The following is an 11,115-nucleotide window of genomic DNA, read 5'->3' as shown; positions in this document are numbered from 1 at the left end:
CCCCGAGGGGACAGGAGGATGGTCTTTTGGGGGTGGAGAGGAAGAAGCTGGAAGAGACTAGCTCAGCCCTGTGAGACACACCGAGACACTGAGACACACAGAACTGGGACCCATCTAAGCCTCAGCGAGGGGGCTTGCAGAGAACACACACGCATCACCCACTTCGCAGTCACAGCAGCGTCGTGCACTTGGGAACAGCGAGAGGCAAGGGACGGCCCCTGGGCTGGGGCAGCCTTAACCCCTCTCCATCAGCTAGAGACGGGCCGGGGTGGGGTTCTGAGATCTTCCTCACTGCTACGGACAGCAGCCACATATGAGAAGAGACACAACACAGAGTAGCAGATCTCGTGGGCCTGGAGGAGAGAAAACCAGCCAGATCAACGTCACGCAGATTCCTACGTCTTCACACGTGGAGATCTGCCAACTGGGAAACTCCTGCCCTAACTCTGGGCTCAGGCCTCCAGATTAAAGAGCCCCAAGCGAGGCCCCAGAGCTGGCCCGCGGGAGGGGGTCGGCATGTGTGCCTCCGCCAGGCTGAAGACCTGCTTCAGCTCCAGCTGCATCTCTGGCATCTAGACTAAATTCTCCTCTCAACCATTCTTAACTGCCCCTTACCCTGTGCTCTCAGAAGCCCACCCCACTCCTGCTGGAACGCCCCCGGGGAGCCCTTCGCAGACTGGCCTGTCGGCACACTCACCATCGGTGTCTTGTACTTGTGGCTCACCACTTCTTTAATTTCAGGAACTAAAACCGGACGGGCAAGAGACAAAACAGAAAGTTCAAAACTAAGAGCAATAGCGCCACACTCCCCCAGGCGGCAGCGCCCGGCACCAGGGTCCCCTTCCCCTGTGGGCCTCGCTCAGCCCCGGCCGGGTGAGAGGACACTGGCCCCGACGCCTCAGCCTGACATCTGAGGTCTGCAGTGGCTCCTGCCTCCATGGCCATGACTCTACCGACTTTGAGAGCCCCAGCACAGCAGCAGGCTAGTCTCTCACCAGCCTGGTCGCTGCTACCATCCAGGGCCCGAGGACCGCAGCTGACATTCCCAGGTTTTGGCTGGGAGGAAAGCACTGCCTCTAGCCTGTGCCTCACCTTGCTGAGACACCCGAGAACTCACCCCTGTCACCAACCCCATGCTCTGGTCAAGTTAAACACATTCCCTGTACTCCCAGCCCCTGCACTGAGGGTCCTGAGGCTGGATGAAGAAATGGCATGATACTAAACCCACCAGACTTGGAAGTTTCCTTCCCTGATGGCAGGAGAGGCCCAGGCCTGCCTGTGTGAGGGAGAGCGTCAGAGGGCTCTGGAGCAGACACACCGAGCAGAAGAGACAGGTGAGTACAGCACCCGGGGAGGGAGGTGACAGGGAGCATCAGGCAAAATACACACGTGTCCACAGCCCGGAATGCGAGCCTAAGAGTCACCCCTGCCCCAGCCATGCAGGGGTTCTGCTTGGCCAGAGGAAGGAGTAAGGTCCCCCAGCCTCAGCCATCATCATGACCCCTGGAGACTGGGAGCAGGGGGCGTGGCATCCCCTGGGGGCCAGAAAAGGTAGGATGAGAGTTGGCCACACCTTCTTCTGACCCTGGGAGGTAGAATTCAGGGGGCCCCAGGGTTAACAGGGAATAAACTCATCAAAGGTAGAGCAATGAGCCCAGGTCCTTCTCCTGAGTTGGAAGACTCCCCCAAACGTCTCTCTGGCAGAAGAGAGAAAGGAGCACACGGGAGAAAACTCGGAACCAATGAGCCAGCGCGAGGGTGGAGGAGGTTGGGAAGGCAGAGGGTGGGGAGAGAAGGGAAGAGACAAGTTGGTGATGCGAGCAGCTGGCTTGGGCGAAGGGAGCCTGCCCACCCACCGCAGGGCCCAAGGCAGGGGCCTGGGGAGAGGCAGCACGGCGAGGTCACTTTACCTGCTGGAGAACGAAGGTTTTCATAGCAGCGATGAGGGGCACGAAAGAATGAAGCACAAACACAGCAGGAACTCAAAGCCCCAGGGTGAGAACCCAGACACCACTCAGTCAGCGCTTGGCTGGGGGGAGGGAGCCTAGCTCCCGGCTTCCAGCTACCACTGCCCTCTGCCTCTGAGGCCACTAGGCTTGGCTGCCCCCTAGAGTGAAGCTGCCTGCACCGCCGCACGCCCTCCTGCAGCCCAGAGGCTCGATGGACCCTGGCGTGGCCCCAGGGTGGCTGGACAGAGCACTGGGCTGCTAGAGGGACCGAGGCAGGTGACATGAACACAGCAGAGCTAGAGAATGGCTCGTCTGCTCTGCCCCACCAGCTGGCCAAACAAGGGAAGGTGGCGCTGCTTCGAGGAGCCTCTCCACTACCAGCGCTCATCTCTAAGCCCGGCGTCTAAGCCACTGCTCTTCGGGCCACTCTCAGGCAGCCACCGACCGACTAGCTTTCCCTTCTCCTCCCTTCTCTCAGGTCAGGACTCCCTCTTCCTCCCTATCACTCCTGCTTCTCCTGACCTCTCTGCAGAGGCTCTTCTTCTCTGTCTCTAGTCCCTCCTCTGGAGCTCCGAGGTTTGAGTTACTGCCATGTGAGTCCAGACCTAAGAGCAAAATAGTGTAATTACCAAATTCCTCCAGGACAAAGACGCCTCGAACTGTATTGCACTTTTTAATGTGATTCAGCTCTATGAAAACCTGCAAGAGAGGGAGGGAGGGAGGGAGGGGGGGGTAAGGCCCAGAGGCTCCCCCACTGCCCCGCAAAGCCCACTCTCCCAGCTATAGCCCCACCCACACAGAAAAGCTATTTCCCACAGGGAGGATGGAAGAATACACACACACACACAACTCAAAAGCGCTAAGAAGCGAAGACGGCAGAAAGGGCATGTACCTTCCGCTCCTGGCCGGAGGAGAAAGCATGGGAGAGAAAGGAAGGTGTTAGTTTTAACCGTCAAAGCCAACGCAAAGGCCCCTCTGCTGGCCTGGGCTGCCTGCCCACACCCTCTGCCCAGGGCAGTGCTTGGAGGACACTGTGCCCCAGGGGCCGCCCCTCAGCCCATCAGCTCTCTACCCTCCCATGCGTCCTCCTCCGGCACAGAGGGCTGGCACGGGCGCAAAGCTCCCCTCAGACTGTCCTTGGGAGGGAGGTGTTGGCATCTTCCTTGAAACGGGATTCAGGCTCCACCAAGAGTGTGTGGTGACTGGTAGTACTAACAGCAACCACTTGTGAGCACCTACTAGGAGTTCTACGAATACTATTTGTTTGTCCTTACGTCTACGTGGCGCAGGATATAGTATCACCCTCATTTTACAGATGAGGACACTGTGGATCAGGAGGTTTATTTGCCCACGGATGACGAAGCTGGGCTCCAAATCCAAGTACGTCCTGACTCCAAAGACCATGCTTTTCCCATCTGTTACCCCACACTGCAGAACTCCACCGGGGGTCCAATGCTTCCTCAACTCCAGCTGACTGTTATGTGGTAGAAGATAGACCCCCAAGGCCGTTATCTCATCATCAAGTCAGGGTTTGACTTTCTCTCTCTCTTCAGGATCTCTCTTCTGGGGCAAAGCCTTAAACTACAGACCAGCTTGTACATACTTTGTAACGGTTAGACGGTAGGTCAGTCCAAAGGGGGTGTACCAAGCGGGAAGAGGGCATCTGGGTGTCATTTAATGAGATCTCTTCTTCAGAAGGTGAGGCATCAGGGGAGGCCACAGCCCTAAAGTGCAGTCAGAAGCCTGGTCCCCGAGAAGTGCTGGCACCTTCATGGTCTAGAAAAGTACTTAAGTCAACCCCTCTTTGGGTGGGCCCTAAGGTCTTATTAAGTATACTATTTAATGTATTACTATGACTAACAGTAAATATACTACTGCAAGTATACTGCCAAGAAGCCTGGGCAGCTGTTTCCCAACACTCCAAGTTGCCCAGCTGGATTCCTGAAAGAAGGAGAACTAAAATGGCAAGTGGTAGGAGGAAGCCCCAGAGTCCAGATGTTCACCGCCCCTGAGTGTCTGCTGCCTGGCCAGGGGCCGTGGTGCTTCGCACACTCGCGTCTGGCTCAGGGCCTCAAGGAGACGAACCAGGACATCAGGGGAGGGGGAGGGAAGGCACTTGTGTGAAGACTCAGGACAGGGAGCGGACCTGGGATGACGCGCTGGCCTCAGAAAGGGATTAGCTTAAGGAATGTCCACTGAGAGAAAAAGTAATGCTGTGTTAGAACCAAGAGAAAAAACAGTCAGCTCCTATGGTGGAGTCCCAATGAGGGCAAGATGGATCCTGAAGTGCTCCCCAGTCAAAAGAAGGGGAGTGGGGCCTGTGGAGCTGGGGACAGAGTGGGGACGTTCAGAGGAAGGAAAAGAATAGGAAGAAGAATCGGCAGGAAAAAAAAGGCAAATAAACACACACACTCCAGATGGGACAGACACAAGCCAGCCACACACACACGCGCGCGCGCGCACACACGCGCGTCACGCTTCACGCGCACTGGAAACACGCGAGGGGATCAGCCAGTATAGACTCTCGAAGCAAAACCACCAAGCAAAAGCACACCCTGGGATAAGGGAAGGCGGACACTGTGCGAAGAAGGGCCAAGTGAGACGCTCCCACTCACACTGTGCCGAGTGTAATGGGCAGGGGCAGCCGGGCCACCAAGGCGTGGCTCCCTCTCTCTCCCCTCCTCCCCGGCACAGGCTCCCCGCCGCACCTTCCGGGTGGTTGCCAGTGTCACTGCGCCCTCCCCTCTGATTGTTCTCTCCGATCCAGCTGCTCCGATTCTCTCACTAGCCCCGGAGGCCTCTCTCACGCTCACTGGGGAAGCACTGGGGACCTGGACGCTGATCCTACTGCAGGTGCAACACCAGGGCTGGGAAGCCTCATGCCGCCACTTGCACCTACCTGGTTGTGCATGAACTTGAGATTGATCCCTTCTAGGGTGACCTGCAGCAAGCCACCCTCGCCAGTCTTCATGTCCTGCACGGGGAACTCGCCACCCAGCTCCGGCCCTGTGGCGAGGGAGGAGGTCGTCAGCTAACTGGGAGGTGGGGAGTCCCGCCGCCTGACCTCCTCGTCAGGCCTCCACAGCTCAGGACGGATGAAAACCAACAGAAGGCACGCGGCCAGGGAGCCGCCCTCTGCTCACCGGGTTTGATGCTCTGCTGTCGGGCGGCAGCGCGCTCCATGCTATCCTTCACGCAGTAGTACAGCTCCCGGCACTGCGGCACAGTGGGGAGAGCTGTCCTGTCATACAAGCTCTCCAGGCTCCCCACCCTCTACTCTAGAATGGCTGCTGGAGGCCTGGGCCGATGCCAGGACCTCGGAGACAGCTTTACGTGTTCCACGCCACAGCCAGAGGCCAAAGTGGGGCTCCAGCGTGGATTCTGCAACGTTGACTACCCTGCAGGAGCTCCGCACTTTCCCTCAACGCCCAACCCCCAATGCACACAGAGTTCACGGGTACCTTCTTAGTATAGAATTTGTTGAGCTGGGTCTCAGAGCCGTTTCTACGCCACAAGCATAGCACCTTGGTCTTGGGACAGTAGGTCATGTTGATGAGCTTCTCATACCACCAGCGCTCGTACACTGTCCCGATGTTACTACGTAGCACCACGCAGTCGTCACACACCTGCAGAGGCACACGGGGCAGTCGGTGGCCCTGGTCTCTTCCCACCCCAGGCCACACTGCACACCGCTCCCCACGGGGAAAGATGGGACAACTGGTCCCCAAGGTCAGGTTTTCTGTCTTATGCTCAGTCTTTCTTACGTGGAGACACAAACACTGAACTGCTGGACACATCGTCCACTAGAAGCTTTACCGACAGAGGATGAGCCATTGAAAGGAACTTGTGGGCAAGGAAGGAGGCTCACTTCACTTCAGTCAGTGTTCATTACTTCTGGCGTGTTCTGGACTTAAAGTACGCAGAGGATATCTTATGCCTCCACCTTACAACCTTAGGAATCATCGCTATTGACAAGCACAAAGACAGGGGATTAGGGCAGACTTAACCAAGGAGAAAAAAAATGGAACCAACACATTTTCTAATCCTGGCTCGGCTCTAGTTCTGCATAAATCTTTTCAAAAATTAATTACACAAGTGACACACGGACATTGCTTATTGCAAAAAAAAGAAATTATACTACACAGGATGATATAAACTAAAAGGCAAAGTTCTCCACGTCCTCTTCTTGCTCAAAATTCTCCCTCAGGAAGAGGCATACCTGTTCGTATGCCTTCAGTTATGGTGGAGACATTATAGCACGATGGGTAAGAGCACAGGTCTAAGATCAGACTACCTGGATTTAGATTTAAGGCTGTCTCCTTACTTAGCTGTGTCACCTTAAGCAAGTTAATCTCTGTCTATATTTCCTCGTGTGTAAGATGGGGACAGTAATAACTTCATGGAGTTACTGTGAAGATTAAATAAGTTAATGTGCATAAAATTCTTAGAATTGGACTTCCCTGGTGGTGCAGTGGTTAAGAATCCACCTGCCAATGCAAGGGACGTGGGTTCGAACCCTGGTCCGAGAAGATCCCACATGCCGTGGAGCAACTAAGCCTGTGCACCACAACTACTGAGCCTGAGCTCTAGAGCCCGCAAACCACAACTACCGAACCCCCGTGCCACAAGTACTGAAGCCCGTGCACCTACAGCCCCGTGCTCCACAAGAGAAGCCACCGCAATGAGAAGCACGCGCACTGCCATGAAGAGTGGCCCCCACTCGCCGCAACTAGAGAAAGCCCGCACGCAGCAACGAAGACCCAATGCCAGCCAAAAAATAAATAAATTAGTTAATTAAATAAATGTTTAAAAGAATTCTTAGAATAAAGCCAGGCACATAGAATGTACCCTGGAGTTAGCTGCTATAACAACAATACAACTATGATACAAGAAATATAATAATAATTATTATGACTACATTGACGATTCTCACATCTTTCTCCATATGAGACCTGTCTTCCTGAGTCCTGACCTCTCTCTATCTGGATGTCTCACTGGCAGCACTTCAAACTCATCATGTCCAAATCTGAACTCCACATCTCCTCCTGGGCAGCTCCTCCTTCTAAGTTCCCTATTTCAGTAAATGGCATCACCGTCTCCCCCGGCTGCCCAGGCCAGAAATGAAGGAGTGATGCAAGACTCCTTCCATCAAGTCCCACCATTCTACCCCAAATACCCCTGGAACACACTCCCCCTCCCCGATTCCAGCCATCAAGTCCTACTCTTCTTCAAGTCTAAGCTCAGAGGTCACTTCTGAAGGTCGCCCACAACTCCCAGATCCTCTGCTATGTATTCCCGTAACACCTGCCCCCTGAACATCTTCTCGCAATGCTCGTTATATTTTATGACACCGGGTGTTTAATTATCTGACTTCCCCAACGGCTTGTCAACCCTGTTAGGGCAACAGAAACTATGTCTCCCTTATTCACTGATATAACCCCAAACCCAGCAAAGTTACCGTGGTGCACATGTCCTAAGTAGCCCTCAGTTCTGATAGGCACCTAGCCAAAGTCTAACACTTCAGGGTGACATGAAAATGACTCCCTTCTCAGCTACCTCATCATGTATGTTTCTGCCTCAGAGCAGAAATGCCACCCTACATGTGACAAACTACCACTTCAAAAAGCTGTGAATGTGAAAATCAAATTCAACTAAGCCAAAAGGCAGCAGAATATTAGCTAATTTCACTACTTTATAGAGGAGCAGTACTTGGTCCCTAAAATTACTTAGAAAGAGATCCATTTGAGAATTAAAAACACAGAAATGAAGAAAACATGGCCAATTTCCTTTACAATACTGGATTAAGAAAGGGTTTTTCTAACTATGACTCAAAATCCAGAAGCCACAAAAGAAATGATTAACTACAAAAAAAGTAAAAAAAACTCCTGCATGGTGAAAAATACCATAAGCTAGGGACTTTCCTGGTGGTCCAGTGGTTAAGACTCTGTGCTCCCAATGCGGGGGGCCCGGGTTTGATCCCTGATCAGGGAACTAGATCCCACATGTTGCAACTAAGATCCCGCATGCCTCAGCGAAGATCCCACATGCCTCAACAAAGACCGGGAGCAGCCAAATAAATAAATAAATATTTTTTTAAAAATACCATAAGCTAAATCAGAAAACTAATGAGGAACTTCGCAGTGGATGGGTCAGGTTGCCCACATGTGAACCCGTTGATCACTAGGACAGAGCCAACCATATGAGGCGACAGGAAGTATACATATACAGCACCACCTCTTCTTGCCAAAATACTGAATCTGAAACTGACCAAATCTCTAGATTGAATTACTAGCTTGTACAAATACAAGTGATAGAGAAACATGTTAAACAACACTAAGGAGATGCAGTCAGCAAAAAATCTAAAATGTAATAGGGCACATTTCTTCAACAACATAAATGGCAACGTGGGAGAGAAACTATTATATGTTAAGAGATACTTTAGAGTCATATCAACCCTAATTATAAATGCATTTTCCCTTTGACCCAGCAATTCCACTTCTGGAAATTCTTAGATAAACCTGTACATGTGGGAAATGAAGCAGGCACAGCATCACCCAGAGTCATGCTACTGGCAACAGCAAAAATTTGGAAGAAAATCAAGGGTACGTAAATGCTGACTGGTCATATAAACTATGGTACAGTCACACGGTGGAACACTATACAGCCGTAAAAAGAATGAGAAAGCTCTTTTTGTAGTGATACGGAAGATCTCCAGGATAAGTTTAATGAAAAAAAAAAAAGGTACAGATCAGTAGATATTATGTGCTACCTTTAGGTAAAAGAGTAGAAAAATAAGAACCTATGCTCATATTTTATTGTGTTTGCACAGAAAACCGCTGGAAGATACAAAGTGGTTATAAATAAAAGTGGTTACCTCCAAGAGGAAGGGGTGAGGTGGATGGGAAACTGAGTGGAAGGGGATAAGAATGAGAGCAAGACTTGCCAGTGTATACCATTCTATGTTGTTCTGACTTATGGACAATGTGACTATATCATCTATGCAATCTATATATAAAAGAAATGATAGAGATGGCCTTCCCTGGTCGCACAGTGGTTAAGAATCCACCTGCCAATGCAGGGGACACGGGTTTGAGCCCTGGTCTGGGAAGATCCCACATGCCGCAGAGCAACTAAGCCCGTGCGCCACAACTACTGAGCCTGCGCTCTAGAGCCCGTGCTCCGCAACAAGAGAAGCCAACGCAATGACAAGTCCGCGCACGGCAACAAAGAACAGCCCCCACTCGCCGCAACTGGAGAAAGCCCACACGCAGCAACGAAGACCCAACACAGCCAAAAATAAATTAAAATTAAAAAATAAAAGAAACGATAGGGAATCATCTACTATATTATTTGCATAAGAGCCTAACAATTTAATGATAAATGGATCATGAAGATGAATGAGGTAAGTGCGGAAGAATATTCTGGCATCAGTTCTAGGAGTTCCTTGTGACTCTCAAATATTGCTTTGGGCCCCTAGCATGAACCAGCACCTACCTCCATGAAAAAGATATCTCCATTTGTGTCTGTCCCCGCATGTACCACAAATGTCTGCTTCTTCATGTGCCGGCTGCCACTGGACCGGATAGAGAGATCTCGTCCATTCTGAGGAAAGAGAGATCCTTTAGGGACAGCCAAACATCCCTCTCACACAGCCCTCTGGGCCAAGAATCCCTCATTCAGCAATTCAATTCTTATCAGCTTCCTTAGAGCGGCGCCATCTGCTGGCCACTGGCCGCCATGGATGTGTTCTCAAACTTCCTGGTCTCAGGACTCCTATCCATTTTAACTTTATTGATGACGCCCCAAGAACTTATGTCTTTGTAAGTTTTATTTATAGGTCTTTACCACACTAGAAATTAAAACTGAAAAAATTTAAATGTTTATTAATTCACTTAAAAGGAATTAATAATTCATTAATAAATCCATTACATGATAATATGAATAACATATACTTTTTAAATCATCATATCTTCCAGAACAACAAAAAAAATGTGGTGAGTGGCACTATTTTACATTTTTTGCAAATCTCTTTAATGTTTGGCTTAATGAAAAATAGCTGTAGTCTCATATCTGCTTCTACATTCAATCTGTTGTGACATGTTGCTTTGGTTGAGGTACATTAAAGAAAATCTGACCTCACAGATATGTATCTGGAAAAGGGAGGAGTATTTTACTAGGCTTTCCAGATGAATATGCATATTCTTCTTTGATGCTATACCAGAACCTCAAGAAGTTTCTTAAAGTTAGTTGCAGTGTGTAATCTGAAAACACATCAATGAACACTTTGTACTTTGTTACATTAAAATCCATTTGTCTGCGTTACACTTGGAGTGGATCTTTCATCCACAGTTGAATTTGTAACATCACACATCAGTCATCTGGGAAATACTGGTTCGCCCAGTTATGCAGCTCTTCCAAATGTTGATGCATTTCATTACACAATATCAAAAAATCACATTCAGGGCTTCCCTGGTGGCGCAGTGGTTGAGAGTCCGCCTGCCGATGCAGGGGACACGGGTTCGTGCCCCGGTCTGGGAAGATCCCACGTGCCGCGAAGCGGCTGGGCCCGTGATCCACGGCCGCTGAGCCTACACATCCGGAGCCTGTGCTCCACAACGGGAGAGGCCACAGCAGTGAGAGGCCCGCGCACCGCGATGAAGAGTGGCCCCCGCTCACCACAACTAGAGAAAGCCCTCGCACAGAAACGAAGACCCAACACAGCCAAAAAAAAGAAAATTAAATAAAAAAAAAAAAAATCACATTCATCACCAATCTCACTGGAAAAGTCTTTAAATATTGGGAAGCTTCATGCACAAGAAGTTTGCCAAATACCCAACTCCAAATAACAGTAATTTGTTAGTCACTCTTTCAAGTAAAAATGATGTCCCATGACTGGCTGCAAAGCTGTCAGTTCACCTTGGAATTCAAATCGTCACAAATTCCCTTTCCTCGAAACACTCATATTTTCATTTGCAGCAATAGGCTTTATGTATATTTCTCATTTTGTCACAGAGAATACTAAGAAGATGTATAATCACCGATCAGATTGAATAAAACTGATGATTTTAACTGCATCATCAAGGACATTCACAAGTGAAACTGGCTTTTTGTTTTGTTTTATTTTTAACTGAGAGTGTGTGGAGGTGGGGACACTAGCACGGTTTGG

The 11,115-nt window shown here is 50.3% G+C and overlaps 1 protein-coding gene across 50 annotated transcripts in view; it reads right to left on the bottom strand.

Moving 5' to 3' along the window:
- Positions 1-248: 248 nt before the first annotated feature.
- Positions 249-11,115, bottom strand: part of MADD (MAP kinase activating death domain) — a 33,650-nt gene continuing 22,783 nt past the window's right edge. For 19 of the 50 annotated variants that reach the window (XM_065882190.1, XM_065882192.1, XM_065882197.1 and 16 more), the window contains 7 exons: positions 9,444-9,551; positions 5,411-5,575; positions 5,093-5,165; positions 4,849-4,955; positions 2,579-2,648; positions 698-744; positions 249-353 (listed from right to left, as the gene is read on the bottom strand). In XM_065882190.1, the coding sequence (XP_065738262.1) occupies positions 249-353; positions 698-744; positions 2,579-2,648; positions 4,849-4,955; positions 5,093-5,165; positions 5,411-5,575; positions 9,444-9,551 (675 nt within the window). Of the gene's footprint in view, positions 354-697; positions 745-2,578; positions 2,649-2,841; positions 2,851-4,848; positions 4,956-5,092; positions 5,166-5,410; positions 5,576-9,443; positions 9,552-11,115 lie in introns of those variants that run through there. The other 31 variants (XM_065882189.1, XM_065882191.1, XM_065882193.1 and 28 more) reach the window with 3 other exon arrangements.

This window comes from Phocoena phocoena, chromosome 8 (assembly GCF_963924675.1).
Source record: "Phocoena phocoena chromosome 8, mPhoPho1.1, whole genome shotgun sequence".
Classification (NCBI taxonomy): Eukaryota; Metazoa; Chordata; class Mammalia; order Artiodactyla; family Phocoenidae; genus Phocoena; species Phocoena phocoena.
The sequence above is the reverse complement of the archived record's forward strand: the minus strand, read 5'-3'. Positions and strand labels throughout refer to the sequence as shown.